This window comes from Seriola aureovittata, chromosome 18 (genome assembly GCF_021018895.1).
Source record: "Seriola aureovittata isolate HTS-2021-v1 ecotype China chromosome 18, ASM2101889v1, whole genome shotgun sequence".
Lineage (NCBI taxonomy): Eukaryota > Metazoa > Chordata > Actinopteri > Carangiformes > Carangidae > Seriola > Seriola aureovittata.
Window position 1 is genome coordinate 927,043 of NC_079381.1, and position 24,123 is coordinate 951,165.

General features: G+C 40.3%; 2 protein-coding genes across 4 annotated transcripts in view; one reads left to right on the top strand and one right to left on the bottom strand.

Moving 5' to 3' along the window:
* Window positions 1-2,330: 2,330 nt before the first annotated feature.
* lyz (lysozyme) lies at window positions 2,331-4,722 on the top strand. Its single transcript, XM_056403318.1, has 4 exons — window positions 2,331-2,494; window positions 2,829-2,984; window positions 4,297-4,375; window positions 4,460-4,722. The coding sequence occupies exons 1-4, from the start codon at window positions 2,368-2,370 to the stop codon at window positions 4,524-4,526; spliced, it is 429 nt and encodes a 142-aa protein (XP_056259293.1). The 5' UTR covers window positions 2,331-2,367; the 3' UTR covers window positions 4,527-4,722.
* mbd2 (methyl-CpG binding domain protein 2) overlaps window positions 4,561-24,123 on the bottom strand; it is a 35,939-nt gene continuing 16,376 nt past the window's right edge. Inside the window, exons 6-7 of one of the 3 annotated variants that reach the window (XM_056403316.1) lie at window positions 19,978-20,115; window positions 4,561-8,740 (exon numbers count right to left, since the gene is read on the bottom strand). In XM_056403316.1, coding sequence (XP_056259291.1) covers window positions 19,998-20,115 — 118 coding nt within the window. In that variant the 3' untranslated portion in view covers window positions 4,561-8,740; window positions 19,978-19,997. The remainder of the gene's footprint in view (window positions 8,741-19,977; window positions 20,116-24,123) is intronic. The other 2 variants (XM_056403315.1, XM_056403317.1) reach the window with 2 other exon arrangements.

The window sequence follows — 24,123 nt, forward strand, 5'->3', positions numbered from 1 at the left end:
AAGTTTAGGGAAAGATGGTGGTTTTGGTTTAATACAGGTAAAGTTCACTCTGACTTAAAAAACCATAATGTGATGTTGTCCAACAGGCTGTGGTCTGCTTGACTCATGCGTCAACTTTCAACCCAGCAGAGAACACATTGCAAAGAGACACTAAAAGGGTGAAGCCAAGGGGTCCCGACCAAGGGGTCTGTATGTGATGAGTTGGGAGTGAGACTGTCCTTTAAGATCATAACTACATGTAGCCAGAGAGTCAGTTCTGTTTGTATCACCCAGAGTTCAGCATCATGATATACAGATCCACAGTAGACGGGATCATGCAAATCAGGTAATAGTTGTGTCTGTATGGGGATCACGTAAAGTGGGAAGTCTTCTGAGAATAAGCACATACTGCAAGTTAATAAATACATAAACAAAACATACATATACATACAGACACCACACATGGGTTACATTGAAAGAAAAACTCTCCAAGAAAAGTGTATGATGTGTAACTATGTTTTTTAACAGTAAAGCTGATACTTCATCAAGCTATCTCTTTGATGTTACAGTGCTGAGCTTACTGCAACCTATAACCTGAATATTTCTGTTGTAATTATGCTTGTATGATTATTACAAAGGCTACTGGCCCTCCCTCACAGTGGTGAACCAGATAGTAAAAGGTAATTATCTGTCATAAACACTAGTTCTCATCAGAAAACAGCTGCAGTGCGGACTTTCTGCACATGGACATGGAGAAGAAAATTCAGAAATCCAGATAAATATTACTTATGTATTTGATTGTTTACTAGATTACCCACCGAGATAGAAAAACACACGGTCATTTTCCTTTTTACAGCCAAGAAACAAAACAGAATTCCTGCCAGTTTTTCAACATTTTGTTTTAAACAGAGTCTGTAACTTCGGCCTCGAGGGGTCTCTCAATCAGAACAATAACAAAAGACGCCATGATATACAATGGGATCATGGGAGTTGTTGTCTTCACCAACATTACTGTGGGCTCCCCCCGGTTTCAGTGTCAGTGGCCCAGGAAATCAAACAGACCCAGTGATTATAATCATTAAAAACACTGAATAAAACAGTTTCACATTTAAAGTCGGTGTTTGCTGTGCGCTGTATGGACAGAGACGTCTAGGGATTTAAAACCAGTGGAAACACCCATAAAGCAGTTTCACCTGGGGCGCCATAGTGGCTCACCTAGCAGAGGATGTACTACACAGGATTAGTCCTAACTGCAGCGGCCATGGGTTTGAGTCCAACCCACGGCCCTGTGCTGAATGTCATTCACTCTCTCTCCCTGACTTTCCTGTCTATCTCTGACTCTCCTATCAGAGTAAAGACAAAAAGGCCCAAAATAAAAAAGCAGTTTCACTTTAAAAATCAGTAATTCGGGGGACCGGGGCGCCCTGGGGCTCACCTGGTAGAGCTGGGACCACAAAGGCTTTGTCACACGCAAAAAAATAACTTCAGTGTTTCACCGATGCTCTTCTGTGGTTCCTGTGGTTCTTGATGTTCAGGAGGTTTTTACCAGCAGCTGAATTCTCCACAGAGGTGTCCTCTCCATAACAAACACACAGGGGGATTAAAACCAGTAGAATCACCCAGAGATTCACCAGCGCTCTTCAGTGACACAGGACAGGACGTCTCCAGCAGCTGGGAGCTGAGCTGTCTAACATTTCCTCAGCTTGTTTCTCTGATAACTTCAGATCCAGACGTCCGATGATCATAGAGGATATGATGTCACGGACGGGCAACCAATGAAAAGTACTGTTACCATGATTAAAATCGCAGATTTCTCTGGTTTGAGAATTAATGAAAACATTTGGGATAATATAAGAACACAACTCAACAACATATATAACATACTGTAGGTCTACATGTTTTTAGAGTGTGTAAAAGTTACAGTTTATAACTTTAAATAATTGAATGAATGCATGACACACCGACCATGTAGCAATGCACAATTCAAATTATTCAAACATCAGCTTTGCAAATGTTTTAGAGTGAAAGAAATGCATTCAACATGTTTGTCAGGCCTCAAGGACACACAATTAGTTTTGGTGAATAAAACTGAAAGTAAGGCATTTCCAGGAAAACTCTCCAGGGAACCTTAAATCAGGTTTTGAAAGTCAGGTTATTTTCAATCAGCTTTTCTTTTTATTGCTCTTATCTGAAGTTGTGCCAGAGCTCTAACTGAACTTTACCTCGTCAGTCCTTCACATTAGTGTGTATAAACAAACTGATAACATGCTCAGCCTGAAAACAAACAGCTGCAACAATATCACAGCAGATTTAGGCGAGCTTCTCGGCTATAAAAGGAAAGTGAGCAGCGGCAGCTGTGGAGCAGTTTGATCCAGCAGAGAATCCATCATGAGGAGTCTGGTGTTTCTACTCTTTGTGGCTGTGGCCAACGCTAGACTCTACCAGCGCTGTGAATGGGCCCGAATCCTGAAGAGTCATGGGATGGATGGTTACCGTGGCCACAGCCTAGCCAACTGTGAGTACTAGTCTGTCAGTCTGATACTGTATCTGGAGCATTTACATGCATTTATATCTCTTAACAGCAGTACAATATAACCGAGTCCTACATCATAGACATTTGGCATAACACGCTGCAGCTAGCTAACCACTTGATTTTCATTTTTTCAATGCAACATGGAAATCAATTAAAAGATTTGTCACTGTGGGAAATATACTTATTGACTTCTTTGCCGATAGTGAGATGAGGTAAATGTGAAGGTGAAGCTATATTAAGTAGCAGGTTAGCTTAGCTTAGCACAATCATTGGAGACACTTAAGCTGGTCTACATTGTGTTGTGTTTCCTCTGCAGGGGTCTGCCTGAGCAAGCATGAATCGGAGTACAACACCAGAGCCATCAACCACAACAGAGATGGATCCACCGACTACGGCATCTTCCAGATCAACAGCCGCTGGTGGTGTAACAACGGCCAACCCACTTCAAATGGGTGCAACATCAGGTGTGACGGTCAGTGTTGAACCAACACACCCAAAACTTTATCTAGCAGGGACATTTTCCTCCTGTTTTATTACTGCCCACATAGTGATGAGAGTTTTTGTCACCAGTCTCCTTATGTCCTGATCCAACACCAAGCTTAAAAGCTAGAATAGAAAATACAGGATTTCTGATATTAACAGTAACTAGAAAATTCCAGGGAAATTTTGAGTGCCATGGGGGCTAGGGTTAGGGTTAGGGTAAAAAATCTTCTGTGTGTCACTGTAGCGATGACATCACGCAGCCCTTGGCTGTCAGAGGTCAGGTCAGGAGCTGCCGTTGCCATGGCAATGTGAAAATCTGCTCAGAATTTGGCCTCTACATGGCTTCAAACAATTGCAAATTATGAGAAAACCGTTACTTCTTTTCAAAAACCGAAAACATTGTGAGAGACACTGAGGCCAGAAGTTTCTTACAGTCTCTATTTTATTCAGATATTCCTTAGAATGAGTGTGTAAGCTCAGTGCGAAGACAGAGTGAGATTCTTTTGAAAAAAAAAGACGATTACATTACAAACTGTGAGCACTCAAAGGAGGAGTGCAAATCACTTTTTCTTCAAAGTTAGAGTGAAAGCGTCAGTTGGCTAAAGTGCGTGAAGCAGTAAAAAATAACCTTTATTTTTATTTTTAACTCGAGCTCGCGGCCAAACCGTAAAAAGGAGACAAATAATTCTTTCTGAAAATGTAGACATAGTTGTTGGGATTCATAAAATGTAACTTTGACAGGCAGGGTCTGCACAAAATTTAAATGGGGGTGCCGAGTCCGGCAGCAATACCTGTCTCACTCTCATTGACACCTAATGTAATCGTCTTTTTTTTTTGCCAGTTTGAAGACATGTTGCCTCTTGTTTTATTTAAAAAAACAAGACAGAATATGAGATATTTCCCACATAATACATGATGGAGGGATGTGACATTGTTTTATATCAGAGTCTTTTATATCAAGACATTTCTCAAAACCAGAATATGATCAGGGTGACTTTTGAACACTGGAAATAAATCATGCACTCATCCCGGCAGTAGCCCCCGTGGCACTCAAAATTTCCCTGGAATTTTCTAGTTTACTGTTAATATTCTCTTTCAAAGATGTTAAAGACTTGTACAACTCAAAGATAAAGCAAAGTTGTCTTTGTAGTAAAGATGCAAATACAACCTTGTATCAAGGAAAAGTTTGTTTTTTTTGCTTGTTTTTCCACTTCTGTTCAAGCTGTACTTACTGTTCCTTTAATGTCCACTTCAGTTCCCATTGAAGTCCAGACTTTTGTTTTTTTTTAATTTCCTCACAGAGCTTCTGACTGATGATGTCAGTGTGGCGATCAATTGTGCCAAACGTGTTGTCAGGGACCCCAACGGCATGGGAGCCTGGTAAGACCTGATCAAGTGACTACATAGGCTGTGATGAAGCTCCACATGTGGAGAGATGAGTGACATCCTTTTGTCTGGTTTCAGGGTGGCCTGGCGCGATCACTGTCGGAACCGGGACCTGAGCTCCTACTTGGCAGGATGTGGTCTGTAATCAGTACATGGAGCCAGGACACTGTCAGTGACATCCTCATCTTCAGCTGCATCTTCAGTTTAAAGTGAATTTAAACCTTTACTGTCAATGTTTTGGTTTATACCTTTATACCTAATCAGAGAACAGAACTGTGGTGATTTCAACCTGTATCTGTTTTTCTGCTCATTTTAAAACCAGATTAAACAGCTGACTTCAACCGATGACTACTGTTAATTAACATAAATGTTGAAATAAGTTATATGAGGTCCTGATTGACCCCACGTGTCAGTCAGTGTTTAAGTCAAGTTTTCTGTTTTGCTTGCTGTTTCTTTTCTTGGACATTTTTTCTTGGCCCTTGTTAATATTCACTTGTTTCACTCACACTCCACACTCAACAGTTAGAGGTTAATAGTTTCTTACCATATATTTGTTTGGCTTGCAAAACTTGACTTTTAGTTATTCAGTTGTTCCTTGTGATGTGAGTGGGACATCAGCTGGACTCTGCCCAGATGTCAGCTGATGTCTTTCAGTATTGACTTACAGCCAGAAAATGTTTTGTGTGTACGTTAGAATTGATCCAGATGTGGAAGTAGCATCTTAAAGTCATGCTGTATGTGGGCCAGATTTGCACCATTAAACCGGGTGTATACTGGGCCAGAAGACAAGAAGCATATAGTAGACAAGTGTGGGTTTTATTTTGTTATCTGGGAAGCCATCATAAACCAAAGTGTTGGACAAAGTCAGAGGAAAGCATACACACAGAGTCTGCATTAAAAGTGACTTGATGTTAACCAGATCTCAACTAGTCTCCACCTTAAGCTGGAGTGATGCTTCTCCAGGCTGCACAAAGGCAAACAAAGATGTTCACATATCTGTTGCTTTTTTGTATGTCCAGCTTATGTGACAAGTACCTTTCTGTTTTGATCCCACCCCCTGACATAAGTTGAATCAGCACTTTCAATTCAATCCAATTTTATTTGAATAGTGTCAAATGACAAGAGCGTCCGCCTCTACTGGTTGGGTTGAAGGCAGAGTCTGTGGTTGAAGGGAGAGAGAGAGAGAGACAAACTAACTCAAGGTCCGATGACAAGCTTTTTCCAAAGCTTTCAACTGCATCTGGTCCTATATTCAGCAGCATGGTGTTTACCCCTCTGATATGCTCATAAAAGTATGGCAGCTTCCTCCACTGCTACAAACTCGTCTGTATGTGTTAAGCTTTTTGTATTCCTGACTTTGCTGAGACCTAATATTCACATATGTGTTCATCAAGGCTGTACTGTTATACATCAGTTCTTCCTCATAGACCAGAGCCTGTTGGACCTCTCTAACTGAATCAACATTTACAGTCAATGGTTCATTCCTTGTCTTAACTTTGACCAAATGTTCCAAAGGTTCCAAAATGTGGCAGATTAATGCCCATGGTTTTAGAGTGACATCACAAACCTAATTGTGATGTTTGAGTGTAAATATATGAGCTTCATCATGAGCAACTAGAGCATCATTAGCAGCAGAAGCTTCAAGTCTCCAGTTTAACCTCAGCTGGTGTTTTCTGATTCAGAGCACGAACAGAGCCGCTGTTAAAGGATGGAAACAGGAATCCCTGGATGAGGGAGGGAGAGAGGGAGAGAGAGAGAGAGAGAGAGAGAGAGAGAGAGAGCATCTGGCACTGAAGCAGGAATTTAAATGTGTAGTTGCAGTGATCAGAAACTGGCATCATAGAGCCATTAGCAGATGCAAATGAGGGCAGAGCTGGCAGGCTGGTTTGTCTCACTCTATCTTTAACACACACACACACACACGCGCACACACAAGCACACAACATGAAGAGTGCACACAAACGCATACAGTCATACAGTCACAAATACAGAATTCAACATCTGGACTGAGAACAGTTTGTGCCAAGTCTGACAGAACAACATCCTGATGGTTTAACTATTCTTAGTCTCACCATTGGAGGAGATGAATGTTACAGTTTGATGTAAAGGTGGTAAAGGAAAGGTCATGGGGTCAATAGATTCTGAAGGGATCATCCTCTGGGAGGAGGAATGAGATCAGGACTGAGCAGGAATGAGATCAGGACAGCACACACACACACACACACACACACACACACACACACACACACACACACACACACACACACACACATATATATATATATGTACACAGTGCTGTGCATGAACGTGTTCAATGAAGGGCGTTCATTGCACATTCCTATTTTATGTGAACGCTGAACTGAACATATCAGTTTACAAATGATGAACGTGTGAATGCCGCTCATGTTTTATGATAGTTTTACTGCACGCCGCATGACGTCTCCATAGACACGGCCCAGTTTGGCTGGTGCTAGCAGCACAGACGGTACAGACGGATTATATTTATATATAGATTCTAAATGTAACTCATGTCTGTGATTCTTCAGTGGTATATACAATAATTAATTTAGTTTGGGAGTGGCAGTGATTTGGGGCTGGTGATGGATGGGTAGAAGGGGGTTCTAATGAAAAAGAAGCCTTTATTTATTTCTTTAAAAATTGAACAAATGAATGTGAACTATTTCATTTTTGGAACTGTGAAATTAAAGAAAAAAAGAACTATGAACATGAACTGGTTCATTTTAATCTGCATGAACTGAACTTTGGACTAGTGTGAACTGGCACAACACAGTATATAATGTGTGTATATATATATATATATATATATATATATATATATATATGTGTGTGTGTGTGTGTATTTACTGTATTATGGCCTTTGTTCTGTCTACATGTTGCCACGTGATGATATCTCTTATCATTGCTATGATGAAACACACCACAGTATCTCATTTTTAATCATAATGACAAATTTAAAAACGCAATAGTACAAGACATTACTGTGATAAAACATCTCTAATTAAATGTTAAACTCAGTGTAGAGACTCTTGGGAATATTTTTGAAACAATAAATATATTCAATATAATATATAATATATATCAAAATACATTTTGATCTCGGAGTAAAATCATTGGCTTATTCCTGCTTTGTCCTGAAGTCTGACCCTTCAGCATTAGGATTTAGCATTTGGAAAAAAGTCATTCTTGTTTTCATCACAGCTCACGCTGACTACCTGTCTCAGCAAATCTTTTGGAGTTGAACTCCAGCAGGTCTCAGGGTGAGATGAGGCGATCGATGTCAAGCTCCTGTCAGTCAAATTAAAAAGTCAGTTAAATGCAGAGCTGGAGCCAGGACATCTTCAGCCTGGTTTAACTCAAAGACTGGAAACAGGTGTATTTTTGAACTTTAGACAGAGCCAGGGGAGCTGTCTCCCTCTGCTTTCAGCCTTTATGCTAAGCTAGGCTAATCATGGTCTGACTCCAGCTCTGTACTGAATGTATAGAATACCTATAATCCACTTCTTCAGAATCAGAGACTTTAAAAGGTTTAAGAGGTTTTTAAAAAAGTACCGTCAAAAGATTGTGAATATAATCATTTATTTACTCCAGTCCAAGAAATGTACACGTATGTTCTCTTTAGGTACAAAATTTGTCTTAAATAAGCAGTTGTTCTATTTCATATGCATGTAATATTTCATTATTTAATTAAAACCCCTGAAGACTTCTTTAAAACTGATGACGATCTGACACCACAAACAACCAAACTCATTAAAGAGCACATTGAAATTTAGTAGTTAGAGTTAGCAAAAGCCGTCCAGCAGTTTGCAACCTGACATTGGGTTTAATGAGGGCGTTACTTCTGTATTTTTTTATTATCATTTTTTATCAGCATTATATAAAAAGAAAGAGAACTTATACCTGAATTTGTAAAACTGAGACAAGATAAGTGCTTGTTGTAAAGTTTGCACAGATTATAAGTCACAGAAAGAGATTAAAGGCTTCAGTTGCTGCGTTGAGCTGGGAGATCCTCCACTTATTGCTGCTGTTGCTCCTCTTGTTCCCGGTGCAGTTTGTGCTGCGGTTGTCTGTTGTCATGTGTAGTTGTTGCTGGTGTTTTTTATCGTTGCTGATGAAATTATTGCCGCGGTTGCTATTGGTCTCCCGAAGCTGACAGATGCACAGTGTGATGTCATCCTTAAAAAAAGGTTTCCTTAACGGTAAGGTTGAAACGATCGCCCACTTAAGACAACGGATCAGTGCAGGTGATGTTTAAGTCTGTGGGTGGTGTGCTTTTGGTTTGTTGTCTGGATGAAGATGAAGATGCTGATGATTAACCTGAGGCTGGCGAGCAGAGGAACTCTGGAGAGAGGCAGAGAGAGATACAGAGTTAATGTTGTGCATCACACTTCACTCTTAATAGTTGTAGTTCAATGACACAGTGAACAGGAGCAAGTCTGAACAACCTGACGCTCACTCTGTCATCACCTCAGCTGACTGTCTGAACTAGTTCCAGTTATAGTTTGACCAAAAAAAACCCCCAAAAAACTCAAGATCCACTTACTAGCTTGTTCTGGGGCTTTCATCCATATCACAATGTCTTCATCTATTTTTTTTGGAATGTGAAAAGCTATTATGATGATTTCACCCCAACCCCGTCTGCGTTAGCTTAAAGGCAGACTCCATCAGCCAATAAAGACCATGTGATACAGTTGAAAGCTCCTGATGAAGTGAGTAAGTGGACAAGTTGATATTGTTCTGTTCTGTTCCAGAGGTCAAACACAAACTTTGATGCATAGGTTTCTTTTGTGTTTCATCATAAAGTTCACTGAGAAAACGGGGACATTGTTAGTAAGTTGGACATTTTTTGGGGAGTGAGGACGACTTTCAGGAAGGAGGGGGCATTTTTGGTGGAGAAGAAATGTTTGAAAGACATTTTTGTAGAGTGAGGACATTTTGGAAAATGAGGACATTGTTTGAGTGTGGGGACATTTTTGGAAAGTGAGCGAGGACAATATTAAACAGTGAGAACATTTTTGGAAAGCGATGACTTGCTTTTTTTTTAAATTGAGGACATCCTCTTTGGACATGGACTCTTTGATCTCTGCTTGCAGGACTTTAGTGGGAGGAGTCAGGTCATCAGGAGAATCAAATTCACCTGGTGGAAGTAAAAGCCTAAAACATGTGAAAGTCAACCTGTCTCTTAAGTTTTGTTGTTTATTTTCTCTTAAGTTGAATTTCTCTTTTAGCTGTGTGATTTTCTGCACCTTAAGCAGTACTGTTACATAACTTTTCATAAATGAGTCCATTTTTTAGGGTTAAGGTCAAAATCAGGTTAGGGGTCGATAGCAAAATATATCCGGCCCATACATGGGCCATATAATTGTTGTCTTCTGGCCCAGTTCCATGGCCCGAATCTGGCTCATACACAGCATGATAGTAAGATGCTACATCCACATCTGGACCAATTCTGGCACACAGAAAATCCTCCAGCTGTCATTCAACATCAGAGAACAGCTGGACAGAAGGAATGTATTATGTCAAACGGGGCCCTCACAAGTATAGAAGTACCAGCAAGTGTGTTAATAATGACTCAGGTCTGCTCTGACATCTTCTGCTAAGAAATAAAATGTGAATATAATTGTGAGGCTCCCTGCAGACACCTCTGCCTTCTCCCTCCGCTGACCCCAAATGGACTCGTTAAACTCGCACTTAAATACTCCACAGCACAGTGTCTCTGCTGTTTCCTCCGCCTCCTGAAGAACAATAAACATCAGTCTCTGGACACAAAATGTCTAATTAATGTGAAGAGCCTCCATGCTAATAATTATCTTCTCCATTAACCCTTCTAAACCTCCTCCCTCCTGCTGCATTAACAAGCGGGGCAGGGCCACAATTAGGATAACTAGTCTGCAGATGCCTTTTGCCTGCACAGAAAACATTTTAATTCTACATAAAACACCAGAGTGAAGCATTCACGCAGCAGGAGAGCAGGAGCGCTACTATGATGAAAAACGTCACAATCAACAGACTGCTGCTAAAGATGTTATAAGCCTGTCTTTCCATTTTAATCCTTCATTGTGCCGCAAGTGTAATTTGAATACTGAACCACTCTTTGTTCCATTTTGAATCCTCCCCTATTTTATTCTGAATATTTCATAGTTCCATCCTTAGTCCTACCCATTAGGTTGCATTTCCTTCATTGTGCCATTTTAGGTCCTCTTCTTTCCATTTAGAATCCCTTCTTTCAGTTTTGAAGTCCCCTTTGTTAAATTTAGAATCCCTTCTTCTTTCCATTCTGAATCCTCATTTATCTCCCCCTCCGTCATTTATTGTCCTTTGTTTCCATTTGATTATTTAATTATTCTATTTTGAATATTTCATTGTTCCATTTGAATCCACGATTCTTTCAGATTTACTCTTTAATTGTGCCCTGTTCCTCCACTTTTCCATTTTAAATCCTTATTATGCAATTTCGAGTCCCCCTTGTTTCCATTTTGAATCCCTCGTTGTGCTATACTACTGTGCTATACAAATACATTTGCCTTCCCTCCACCCTCAAGTGTTATGCCATTTTAATTCCCACTTGTTACCATTTTGAATCCTTCATTGGACTGTTTTGAATATCTTGTTTCAGTTTTGAACCCTTTATTATGATTTATATTATGATTGATATATTATGATATAATATGATATATTATGATTTATTGAGACCCTTCAAGTTACATTTTGAAGCAGTTTATTGTGTCATTTACCTCCTTCTTCTGAGCCCACCCCATCTTTCATTTTCAACACCTCTTTGTACCATTGTGAATCCCTCAGTCTTGCACTAGGAAAATGCAGGTTCTGCTAAATCCAAAAGGATTTACACTGTTTTTGTGTTTCATTGTTTTATTGTCTCAGTGTTAATGTGTCTGTATCTGAATGTTTTCTTCTTCACTGTTTCAGAATTTTCATGTTTCAATTTGATAATCATTGGCTCACTCTTAATTCCTCTCTAATAATTAGAAAATCCTGATAATCTGCTGCTTAATCGAGGCAATTCAGCTGACTGACAGCACGCGCACACACACACACACACACACACACACACACACACACACAGCAGTTATCAGCCTTGTGAATGAGTTTGAAGCAGATAATTCTCTGTGTCTCTACATCCACTAATTACCAGCAGCTGAAAAATGCTGCAGGAGTTTGAATCAGCTCCTCTGGAAATTACAATATACAAAGCTAATAATCTCTCTCTCTCACTCACACACACACACACACACACACACACACACACACACACACACACACACACACACGCACGCACACACACACACACTCCTATCACATGGTCACAGTGTTTTGTCAGTCAGCAGTGTGAATCTTTAGTCTGGATCAGATAGAAACACCAGTCTGCACATTTAAAAGAACAGTCCAACATTTAGTGAAATCCTCTTCCTCCTCTTCTCCCCAGAGTCAGAAGAGAAGATGGATAATAGAGTCATCTGTGTCTGTGTTTGTGTTTGTGACATTGTTATTGAATGTAAAAGAAATCTTGGTCTTCACAAAGGGCAGGTTTTCTCCTGACGGTTGCAGCTTTTACAACTTGGATGGCAATTGAAGAAGTTACATTCTACAAACACTTTGGACTGTGGTTATATTGAATGTTGAAGGACTCACAAAAAAACTTTCTGTACAGACATAAAACATGTTTCTCTCTTACAGTCAGCTGTCCTGTCTGTACTGGACTATGGTGATTTTGTTTATGCTCCTCCATCGACTTTTCAATCATTAGATGATGTTCAAATATAATGCTGCAGAGAGAAAAAAGGTGTGTAGTATTGTCAAGAGAGAAAACCACAAACCTCAGGAGACACCACACAGAAACTTTTGTAATCTAATGTGAAGATATTAAGTGATGTTATGTTACTTTTAAAGCCATATTAAGTCTAATACTAAAGGCAGTGGTGTAACGTTACGTATTAGCATCTGACAACAGCAGGAAACTGCTGCAGTGAAACGTCAGTAGCCCAACTAAGTTGGCTAACCTTTTACTGAAGACAAGTTTGATTATTTTTGACTGTTAAACATGCAAATGCACACACAGCTTAACTGTCATTCACCTCGGATAGTCAGGTCTTGTCGACTGTAGTCTGTTATGTTATTAAAATGCACATTCTGGAGAAGACACTGTGCGATGGAGGAGAAGCTAAAGATCTTTAGTGCCAAAATCTTCTGAAAATGTCCCCTTCACTATAAATCTCGGTTTAGGGTTGTGCTGATGGACCACAATCTCAGTGATAGACAATCATCAGTTTATGTCTTTGTCAATATTTGGTCTGTTTTCCCATTAATGTATTAACTTATTATTGTTATTATTTGTAGTGTTAAAATAATAATAAATGTACTTCTTTGCGCTGCCATAGTTTCACGTCAGAAACCTCTGTATATAACTGTTGCTTGAGCTTTTAGTGGATTTTGGTGATAGAACTAATTTAAAGTAAAAGTTTGAATGCAGAACTCCAGCACTGTGACACTGTGCGATCTGTACATTCCTACTGCTGCTGATGAAAAGTGAGGGAAACTGTCTTAACAACAAAATGGTTTTGGACCTGTTTCCTTTCATTCCTTCTCGTTTTACTTCTGCAGTGTGGAGGCAGCATCAGGGTGCTGCTGACACCTACTGTTCCATGTTTCCAAGAGCAGAAGCTGAGGAGTCACGGAAACCAACTCAGGCATAAAACCAACATTAATAAATAAGCGGCAACAGGACTAACAGCAGCAGGAAACAAGCTGAACAGTCTGAGATTTCTGGTTGTTTCAACAGCTAGAAAGCAGGATAGGAAACGCACACACAAAAACACACACACACACACACACACACACAGTCTGGCCGCTGCCCACTCTCTGGTCCAGCTATAAAAACCCATTAGTAATCACTCCTCAACTCTCAGCGGCTCTTTTCACCCAAACGACTTCCATCCAGCCAATCTGCATAAATCTGCATTAATGGACGATTTTACTTTCACAGAAAACAAATGTGCTTTAAAAAACCCTCCTAGTCTGTCGGCTTTCAGAGGAAACATCAGAGAGCAGCGACACACACACACCGTTCATCTGAAAACACACACACACACACACACACACACACACACACACACAAAGACACGACTGCAGTTTCCACTGACAACAGATACATCATGACAGACGTATATGGGCTGAAATAAGGGTCGTTAAGATTTTGAGTTTGTAAATTGATGTTCACAAATTATTCCAAAGTTTGTAAAATCTAAATCTAAAACTAAATCTAAAATAAATCTGCCGGAGAAATTCAAGTTTGTACACACGCAGAAAAGATTTGTAAAATAACCAATAATAACACGCTTGTATCAGGAAACATGGTCACAGTCTCTCCTTCCTGAGTTACAGCATTGAGTAATGACCTGAGGTGTTTTGTCAAAACATTATGATGTCACAGTGAAGTTGACCTTTTGATCTTTTGGATGTAAAATGACTTAATTTTATCCTTATAGACATTTGTTATTCGTTAAATTGTGTCATAATTAATGTATGAATTTGTGAGTTATGACCAAAAACATGTTTTGTGAGGTCACAGTGACCTTCACCTTTGAACTTTGACCATCAAATTCTCATCAGAGCCCTTGAATAGAGAGAGTCGCATCAGTGGAGATCCAAAATGCTCGATGGTCACGTGATTCATGTTGACCTCACATAGTTCCCGCAGGTTTGAAGTGAGCAACTTGAAAACATAAATACAGAGACAGAACTTTGATTGTTGTTAATTAATAGTCATTAAATTGCATTGATTTATTTATATCGACACATGAATGTATTTACATCGATGTGTTTTTTAAGCAAAACTCTGTACTATTTGATAATATACAGTCTATGTTTCAGGATAACAGCTAGTGTTACCTGCCTTGTTGACACTGTAAGGTTTAAGGCTCACCTTGCAGAGGTTAAAGAGCAAGATGCTGTTGGGGAAGAGAAGAATGTTTCAAAGTTCTGATCAGATTCAAGTGTCAGTAATCCCATCGTAGGTGAAGGCTCAGTAATCTTTAGACTAATGTAATCTTTCTGATGTTCAGATAGGACAGACGGAGACTGACAGGTGACTGTCAGTGATTGTCATGGATTCATTTAATAAATCTCTAATAAACACAGACACATGAATAACATGTTAAGCACTTTGTGTCCTTTCCACTGTGCTGTCTTAACACACAGTCTGCACCATGATGAGTATTCAAACACTGTGTTTGCACTTTTTCACAAACAAAGAACATCATTGAGGAGCTTAATATTTGGTTTATAGGAATAAATAAGGAACAGGGAAAGGCTTGTAAAACCCAGGGAGTTGAGACGCAGGTTGTGGTTGCTGTCTCACTGCAGGGAATCTTCAGGCTCCACTGAATCTCCTTTTGGTTCTTGTGCTGAAAAAGAGGGCAAAGACAGAGGACAAAGGGTTAGACACACTCATACGTCTTCTCCTTCATTCAGGTTATCCAAGAAAAGTGGACTTGGTTGTAGATACTTGAAGATGTTTCACCTCTCATCCAACAGTTCAGGCTTCTTCAGCTCTGAACTGTCTTCTAGTATCTAAAGCCAAGTGTAGCTACCCTCAATTCAACCTTTCCTGGACATTATAGGTTTGGACAGGAAATTGTCTTGAGAGATTATTAAAGTTACAGAGCTTTATCCGTTGTGATCATCAAAAGCTTTTGCTGCTGATGTTAAACAAAGTATGACAAGTAGCATCACTTACTGATGTTTTGTTATTTACTGAGTTTTTTTATTTATTTGTTTTGACATGCAGGAAATTTCATGATGATCTTATATGAATTCCTATGAAGTAATAATGTAATTAGTGTATACATGTCCAGTAAGTATAATGTGTTCCCTAATACTGTGGGTTCAACCACTATGGGATATTTATGTGGGTAGACAGAAGTGAATTGTTATGAGGGAACTCTGCAGGTACATTTCGAGGTAGAGCAGTTTGTTCAGACCAAAAAGGGCAAAACTAGGCTGAGAGCAGATGCTGAGGTCAAACAGAGGAGGGCCCCTGCTCATCGATGCTCCCCTGGACCTGTAAATACTGAACTCATAGCTGCTGATCACAGCTGTAGTGTTGAAAGCAACACAAGTATTAACTCTTAATAATTACAGTATTACTTCTTATTTTGAAGTGTAATAATAATAATAATGATAATACATGTTTTGTATTCAGTATGATTCCTTATATAAAATGACTGTATAATAGATATTTACTGTGACTGGACAGTGGTTTATTTGAAACATCAACAATCTCAACATGGTCCTGCAGCATCACTGCTCCTGCACCACACAGCACCTGTGTACACCTACAGTAACTTACTAATATACACCAACAAGATTACTCATATGATAAAGTAATAAAATACTTTTATTAGTTTTCCTTACCTTTTAAATTTACCGTTTGTTTTCAGTCTTTTTCCATCGTCCCTCTCCCTTTGTCATCAATCCAAAATCAGCTGAGCTGCAAAGTAATATATGGTTATGGTCGATGACGAATGACGAAGCCCAAATACATTCACGTAAGGTTTTCATTTACCGTTTAGAAATCTCATCCTCTTAATAATGCACTTAAGCGATGTATCACAAAAATAGCTCTCTTCATTATTAATGCAATATAACATTAGCTCACGCTCCAAAATGGATATTCACACACACCCAATGTTACATTTCACCAATATTTAACTAACCGCACCTCTAGACTTTTACTCTAACGCCACAACGCTGGATGAAATGACATTACGAGACGGGATTTATCAATAGGCGGCTCCTGGTCAATGTTAAGTGTATCCATATACAATATCTAAGTCTAATCTGTTATCTGTTAACTTCCTTAAATATGCTAATTTAGTGGAGGAATCCACTATCATGCTTTAATGCACATGTTAATTAGATTCTTATGTGCTGATAGTATGCAATCCGATTCTATACACGTCTTACCTGTTAAACGTGCATCACAGACGGTATATTCTGCTGCAACTCCGCGGCGCTGCGAGCACTTCCTACTAACTACCAGGAACTATTGAGACGCTCCATGATTCGCCATTGCTGTGAAAAAACGGTCCATTAGAGTGAACGGAGAAGATGCGACTCTCTATTCAAGGGCTCTGATTCTGACCAGTCGTTGAGTCAAAGTGAATGTTTGTGCCAAATCTAAATGAATTCCCTCAAGCTGGTCTTGAAATATAACATTCAAGAGGCCAAAACCAAGAGGACATTTCGAAGAAGTTTTTGAAGAAGTTCCATGAAGGTGTTACTGAGATGTTTTGTTCACAAGGCCATAAGTGTGTTTTGTGAGGTCACCATGACATTGACCTTTGACCAACATAATCTAATCAGTTCATCCTTGAGTCTAAATGAATGTTTCCTCAAGGTGTTACTGAGACAACCTGAAAACACATTTCCTGTGGTTCTGACTGTCGGCGGCGCAGAGGCGTAAAAACAAATGATGTCGGCGACACAAAGACACTGTGAAACAAGACGTGCTTGTGTGAACATCTGTGTGCAGATACAGAACAGAAAACTGCATCTTAAACTGTCAGTGCGTGACACTGAAGTGACAAATACAAATTGTTTTTACGCCTGGATTTGATTGGATTCTGCTTTGTGATTGGATTGTCATTGTCCAATCGGATTCAAGGTGTTAAAAAAGGATTAAAAATCGTACTTTGAGCACTGAGTTTTACGCTTTGAATCGATAAAGAATTTTATAATAAGAGTTTAACTTCACTTTTAGTAGAAGCTGGACGTTACCTTCCTACATGCAGTATGCTAGCTAGCTGTCTTGCTGCATCCATGAAAAATGAGTAGCTGTTCAGGTCGGTGTAAGTCAACTTTAATAAATAACATATTGGGCGCCCAGGTAGCCTCATGGTTAGAGCGTAGACCACATGACCACAATGTCCCCAGTTTTATTCCAGCTACAAGACCTCTGTCTCACCATGTTACGTGATCAACTCTCTACATGATCTACATGATAAATGACAGGTTCAATGGTCCCAGCAAACACCACCACAGCTACTGTTCTCACTTAAAATGACGTCAGCAGGACACATATGTAAGTCACTGTTGATTGGTTAGTACAAACTCACCACCCTTGCAAACAGCTAGGAGGGACACAGAATCAAGCTGATAATGAAGTAAAAATGAAATGGTAATTCAGTCTGATCATGAGGGCAGCTTCACAGTTGAGTTCATGTTCATTATGTAAGCCTGGATTAGTTAAACCACATTTGAAGATTAGGCTCAATACAGATTTCCATGTAATTTCCTGGTCATATTCCTGCTCTCCAGCAGATGGACCAGTGTTATGTAACCATCCCCCGACCTTTTCTTTAGCACCACCCTCAGGACAAACTGCACTCTGGTGTTAAATCATTTTACAGCAAAAGCTGGAGTTAATCTGAACTGGAGTCAGATTTATGTTAAACTGATCTAAGTAGCAGTTATCAGATGAGACTCTTTACTCCTTCAGATCTCAAATTCTGCAGCAAAACATTCACAGTGAGCAGCATGGTGTAGTGCTACCCTGTTGCCACAGCGACCCTGACCTGGATGAGGAAATAGAAGGATGATGGATGGATGTGTGAATTTGAAAGTAAATGTTTTTTAATCTGGTTTTTGTTTACAGGCTCCACAGAGTGAAATACAACCAATAACCAAACAAACTGTAATACAACACACACACACACAAAAACACACCTCACATTAACCATTACACACACAACAAGCCTACAGCCCATCAATCACACACAGACATACACACAGTCTGTTAGTCTGCTGCATGGCTGACTTTCAATCAGATGCAGAGACTCCCATCAGCATTCACAAGTCTCTCTCTCACACACACACGCACACACACGCACACACACACTGACAGTGGTTCTGACAGAGCAGACCGGTTCTGCTTCTGCATCGTTCAAGACACCGAAACTGCAGCACAGATACTGAGTCATTCATGTCACATCGGTGATTCTTCAGAGCTTTAGTTCTCTACTACAGCAGGTTAACTAAGTTTATTCATGTTCAAAGCACCTTTCAAGAGCAGATGTTACAGTGCTTCACATAAAAAGACAAAAACCACTTTACTAGTTAGGTTTGTAGTATTAGTAGTACAGTAGTTTTCTAGTTCAGTAGTTCAGTAGTTTGGCAGGTCTGTGGTTCTGCAGGTTTTAGTAGTTCAGTACTTTACAAGTTCACTAGTCTGTGCAGTTTGAAGTATGTTAGTAGTTTAATACTTTAGTAGTTTATGAGTTGAGCTTATTGTTTGCAAGCAGTAGAATCACCACCGCGTGGTTGTATGTAAGGCTGTATGATATGCAAAAAAAATCATATCGCGATTATTTTTGGCAGATATTGTGATTTCAGTTGGAATAAATGTTTTCTATTTCATTTTCACTGAAAATAATATATAAAAATGATGATGTTTTGTTGAGTTTTGTACCAGGCAAACACATTCCTTGTCTGGATAATATGATTTGTGGGTCATGGCATGACCCACAAATGCACTTGGCCATATTGAGATTTCGATCATATTTCCATTAATTGTGCAGCTCTAGTTGTTTCCTCCATCAACCCGCCAATCAGGAAACATGGTCACAGTCTCTCCTTCCTGAGTTACAGCGTGAATAATGACCGGAGATGTTTTTGAGAAACATTATGATGTCACGGTGAATTTGAACTTTGATCTTTTGGATATAAAATGTCTTCACTTAATTTTATCCTGATAGACATTTGAGTTTAATTGTGTCATTATTAGATTATGAATTTGTGCGTAATGGTTGAAAATGTGTTTTGTGAGGTCACAGTGACCTTGACCTTTGACCACCAAATTCTCATCAGCTCATCCTTGAGTCCAACAGGCCATTTGTGGCAAATTTGAAAAAGTTTCCTATAGGCGTTACTGAGATATCCCGTTCACGAGAATGGACGGACAACCTGAACCTGGTCCTGACTGGGACAGAGACATGAAAATATCAGCAACCTCCTGTCAGAGGTTAGAAGCTATAAATTAACTCTGTCCATGTATTTCAGAACCAACGCCTTGCACGTATGTAGAATACAAACATCCCTCTGCTCCACATATCCAGGGAGTGAATGTGTCTGAACAGGAAGCTGTAGACCTTTTGAAGCGTCTCATCACTTCAGTGGCTTTTATTTCCCTTCTTTACTTTGACACATCTGTCTTTTTTTTTTTTTTTTCATATTCTGTTTCTGACTGATGTGCACCTCATCTCACCTGCCTGAAAGCAGGTAGTGTTGCCATGACAACTAACTAATGTTAGCTATCAGATTTCCAATCCCATCTGCATCTTATCTGCACATTAGAGAGGGGCCCTTTAACATGTTTTAACATGTATTTCTTCCACACCGTGGACACTGGAATATAAAATGTAAGTTTGTAGATGAGAAAAAAAGTTATTGCTTAACAAAAGAAAATGTACAGATCTTTTGAAACACCTGTCTGGCTTGTGCAGCAGACACGTGAAGAAGAACAAACTGCAGTAGAACCCATGAACATTGATAACACAAGTCACCTGCCTCATCTGTTCTGTCTTCAGGCTGTCTTCCACTCCAACAGCTCTCGGTTGTTTTCGGCGGCCCGCGCCAAACCATCGGCCATCAGCGCCTCCTCCAGACTCCGCCTGGCCTGGTACACTTTCAGCTCCTGCTCCCTGCACACACACACACACACACACACACACAGATGTGGGAGAGGATGTCTCATTGTAAGTCCTGTTCCACAGTCTGCTGGTTTACTATCTGCACACACTCTTGATTTAATGTCAGGAATCAATAAATACACTGAGAGGCTGAAATAAAAGATGGACGCAGCCTCTGTAACGTCACCCACAGGTTTCTGAAGCGAGCTGAGCTGAGCTGTGAGCTGCTCCACTGTCACCATCTTGACAGTGTCTGACTCCGCCCCTAACTCCCAGCTAATCCAAAAATGGTCAAAGAGGTGGAGCTGAGACTTTGGTGCATGCCAGTTTGTGGCAAGCATCCACCTGTCACTCAAAGAGGCCAGGCCCTCAATTCTCCATAACTTTAAGTCTTAATAAAATGTCAACAGGTGAGTTATATAAACAGGTGTCATGAAGGACGATATTAGCTCTAGAGACTAAAACTGTTTTGGTAACAGGCTGCAAACATGTTTATTAACTTAAACTTTATTATGTTTCTGCTGTAAAGTTGGACATTGTAACATGGGAGTCTATGGGGACTGACTCACTGTTGGAGCCAGACTCTAGTGGTCATTAGAGGAACTGCAGGTTTTGGCTCTTCAGTGTTCGCTTCATGTTTCAGCCTCAGAGGTCGATGCTTGGTAAATGACAAGTTCAACTCTTAGGCCGCAATTACAATCCCTTATGGACACACATGGACGTGTAGTTGTTGTTATTACACTTCTTTCTAGAGGCCGTGTGGACCGGCACAGTGAAGTCTGTGTGGGGACAACAAATTGGAGGGCTCTTGGACGTCCGCACGGAGACTCTGATACACTCGCTTTAATTTTAGGTGTCCACACAGTTCTGGCTGTTGGTCAGACTGACATCAGTCTGCTGAGGTTCCACTTTTAATACACAAATTAAAAAGACAAAGAAACAAGATGACCTCAGATAATTAAAAAACAGAGTTGAACCTTTCAGCATATGAGCAGGTCGTCGTGAACTCAGACGACTCCCTCCTCTCAGAGGCGACATGTGTGTTTGTTTCTGTTTTCTCAGAGAAAAGATGTCCGCCGCCTTTTGTCAAAGGGTGTAGGGTGTGTGTGTGTGTGTGTGTGTGTGTGTGTGTGGTGGTGGTGGTGGTGGTTGGGGGGAGTCTGATGTGGATGAAGAGGAGAAGAGAAGATGAAAAGGTGGAGGAGGGAGAGGAGAGGAATGAGAGCGATTTAGGATGACAAGCACATTCAGCTGGAGGAGGGAAGAGGGAGAGAATTGGAAATTAATGGACGGGAGAGATAAGAAAAGAAGGAGGCAGGCTGGAGGGAAGGAGGAGATATAAGAGGAAAGGGGAGAATGAAGAGAAGAAGGAAGGTAATATTAAAGAAAGGAAACAGGGATGGAAGAAAGGGAAGAATGAAAGGAGTGAATGAAAGAAAAATATAAGGAAGAAGGAAATGAAATGAGGAAAAAACAGGACAGAGGAGGGGAAGGACAAATATAGATAAGGAGAATGAATGAAAACAAGGAAGGAAGGGAAGAAATACTGGGAAAGAAAATAGGGTGTAAGGAGGAGGAAAAGGAAGGAGAGGAGAGGAGACGAGGGAGTGAAGGATGCAGTGATGTATTCCAGTGATTCTGCTGTAATGGCTTCAGCCAGCTGTTCTCTACTCGGTTTTCCACTGGACACAAACAGGGACACACACACACACGCACGCACGCACACGCACACACACACACACACACACACACACACACACACACACACACACACACACACACACACACAGTCAGTATGTGTCCCCACAGTGCCCCCTGCTGTCAGGTTTCAATAACTGTCTGTGTGTTTTAGGTGGTCTCAGGGGTAATTTGATTCTGTAGATCACAGAGAGGAGGGGGGTGGGGATGGGGATGGGTGTGTGTGTGTGTGTGTGTGTGTGTGTGTGTGTGTGTGTGTGGGGGGGGGGGGGGGGTTATCAGACAGCAAAGTTCACTTTCCTTTGACCTTTGTGGAAACACAACATCAACTCTAGTAAATTTAAGTTTAATGCTGGAGTGTGGGACTTTACATATAAATGAACGTCTGTTAAAATGAGTTGACACACTGCTGATTAAGCCCAGCACCAGGTAAACCTCTCTGTATTTCACAGTCTACCAGAGTTCACGTGTCACAGTGTCTGTGGCGCTGGTTCATCAACAATGCATTGGTTTGCCAGAGCTGAAGAGAGGAGCAACTGTAGCAACAGCAACTAGGAATATGGCTGAAAATGATTGTTGATGATACCAAAGCCACTCTTTTTCACTGTGCATTCCCCCAATCAATAAATAATATACAATAACCCCCCTGTAAAACTAGCCAATCCAAATCACAGCCATTGGTTGCCAAATTGTTCAATGCCTCTGTATCTCTCTCTCTGCCCTCTCTCTCGTTTTCTCTCATTTCTGTTTGTTCACATTTGGTCTTTGTCTCAGTCCTTGTTGCATTGATGAGCCGAACTTGTTTTTGCACCAATAGATAGATAGATAGATAGATAGATAGATAGATAGATAGATAGATAGATAGGTAGATAGATAGATAGATAGATAGGTAGATAGATAGATAGGTAGATAGATAGATAGATAGATAGATAGATAGATAGATAGATAGATAGATAGATAGATAGATAGATAGATAGATATGGGAAAAACCTAGAAATTTGGACTTGAAAGCTACAGACACAGTAGAATAGAATATCATCAGCCTTCTCATTGAACTCAGAAGCTGTAAATCCGGAAAAACAAAAAGTAACACATGAGACTTTGACTTAAGCCATAAGAAACTAATTCTGACTAAATGATGACTGTGATGGATTATTTATCTACAGCAAGTTGCAACTTGATCTTCAAGTTTGTGTGCCAGTGGCATCATATTTAAGTGCGACAACAGGCAACAACAAGCAAATGCATTTTGGTGAATGGAGTACAAACGAAACACGCTGTCTGAAATTTTTTGAAAAGCCTGAAAAGATTTATTACAAGTACATCAAACATCTTGGGTGATTTAGTAAGTCTAGAACACGCCAAGGAATAGACCCAGGCTGTGTTCAGAACTGCCTACTCAGCTACCTACCTGCGTACTGAACATTTTGTCAGGTGAGAATGTAACTGGATAGACTCACAATTTTTGGCCCATTTATAGGAGTAACGTATATTTGTAAATCTGCTGCGACGATTTCGGACATTTGGGGAAAGCAGCCAGCCAGTGTACTGTACCGTGACGTCCTGCAGCAGCACTTTGCAGTCATGCCTCTTACCGAGAATCCGCCTCAAAGCCCGCCACTGCAGTTTGCATCATCATCATCATGCATAATTAAGTTTCAATTGGTGATCATTTTTCTTCATTCCTTCTTTCCAATATGTGAAATCAGAGACGGCCTGGACAAAAGAAACTGCTGTAAAAGCTGAATAGTTGATGTAGGTAATTGTGACCTGTAGCTATTGTGCTAACGTGCCTGTATTGTAACACAACACCAGGTGAGTCTGTTTAACAGGTGGACTGGATATTTGTGCAAATGATGATCATTTTGAGGTGAAGACTGATTCTCTTCCAGCTGCTACCCAGAGATGTCTTGAATCACGTTTGGTATAAATTTCTCAGCATGACTGAAGTGGGGCCTGCTTCATCCTCCTCCTCCTCCTCCTTCATGCTTCATTACTCTTCATCTCTCATAGTCTGTCTCTTCTCTCATCACCCTCTCATCCTCATCTGTCCCTACAGCTGATTACTCCCACCACCGAGCAGGCATCAGTCATCTGCTTTTCTCCGATCTGTGCTGAGCTGGATTCACTCGCTTTAGGTTTTATCAGAGGGCGGAGTGAGAAGAAACGGCATTATACATGTCTGACATGTTTCTGTGATATGACACGTCTCATCACATGTAATGACAAGTACGTTAACCTTGGTTAACCACAACAATTAGCTTTTTAACCGCCTTAACAACCACCTTTGAATGGAAACATGTGCTAACTGTTAACTGGAGT

Excerpts from the sequence above, each read along its gene's own strand:
- lyz (XM_056403318.1), top strand. The coding sequence starts at position 2,368 with ATGAGGAGTCTGGTGTTTCTACTCTTTGTGGCTGTGGCCAACGCTAGA. Across the intron at positions 2,495-2,828 it reads TGGCCACAGCCTAGCCAACT|GGGTCTGCCTGAGCAAGCAT; the intron begins GTGAGTACTAGT and ends TTTCCTCTGCAG. Across the intron at positions 4,376-4,459 it reads CCCAACGGCATGGGAGCCTG|GGTGGCCTGGCGCGATCACT; the intron begins GTAAGACCTGAT and ends GTCTGGTTTCAG.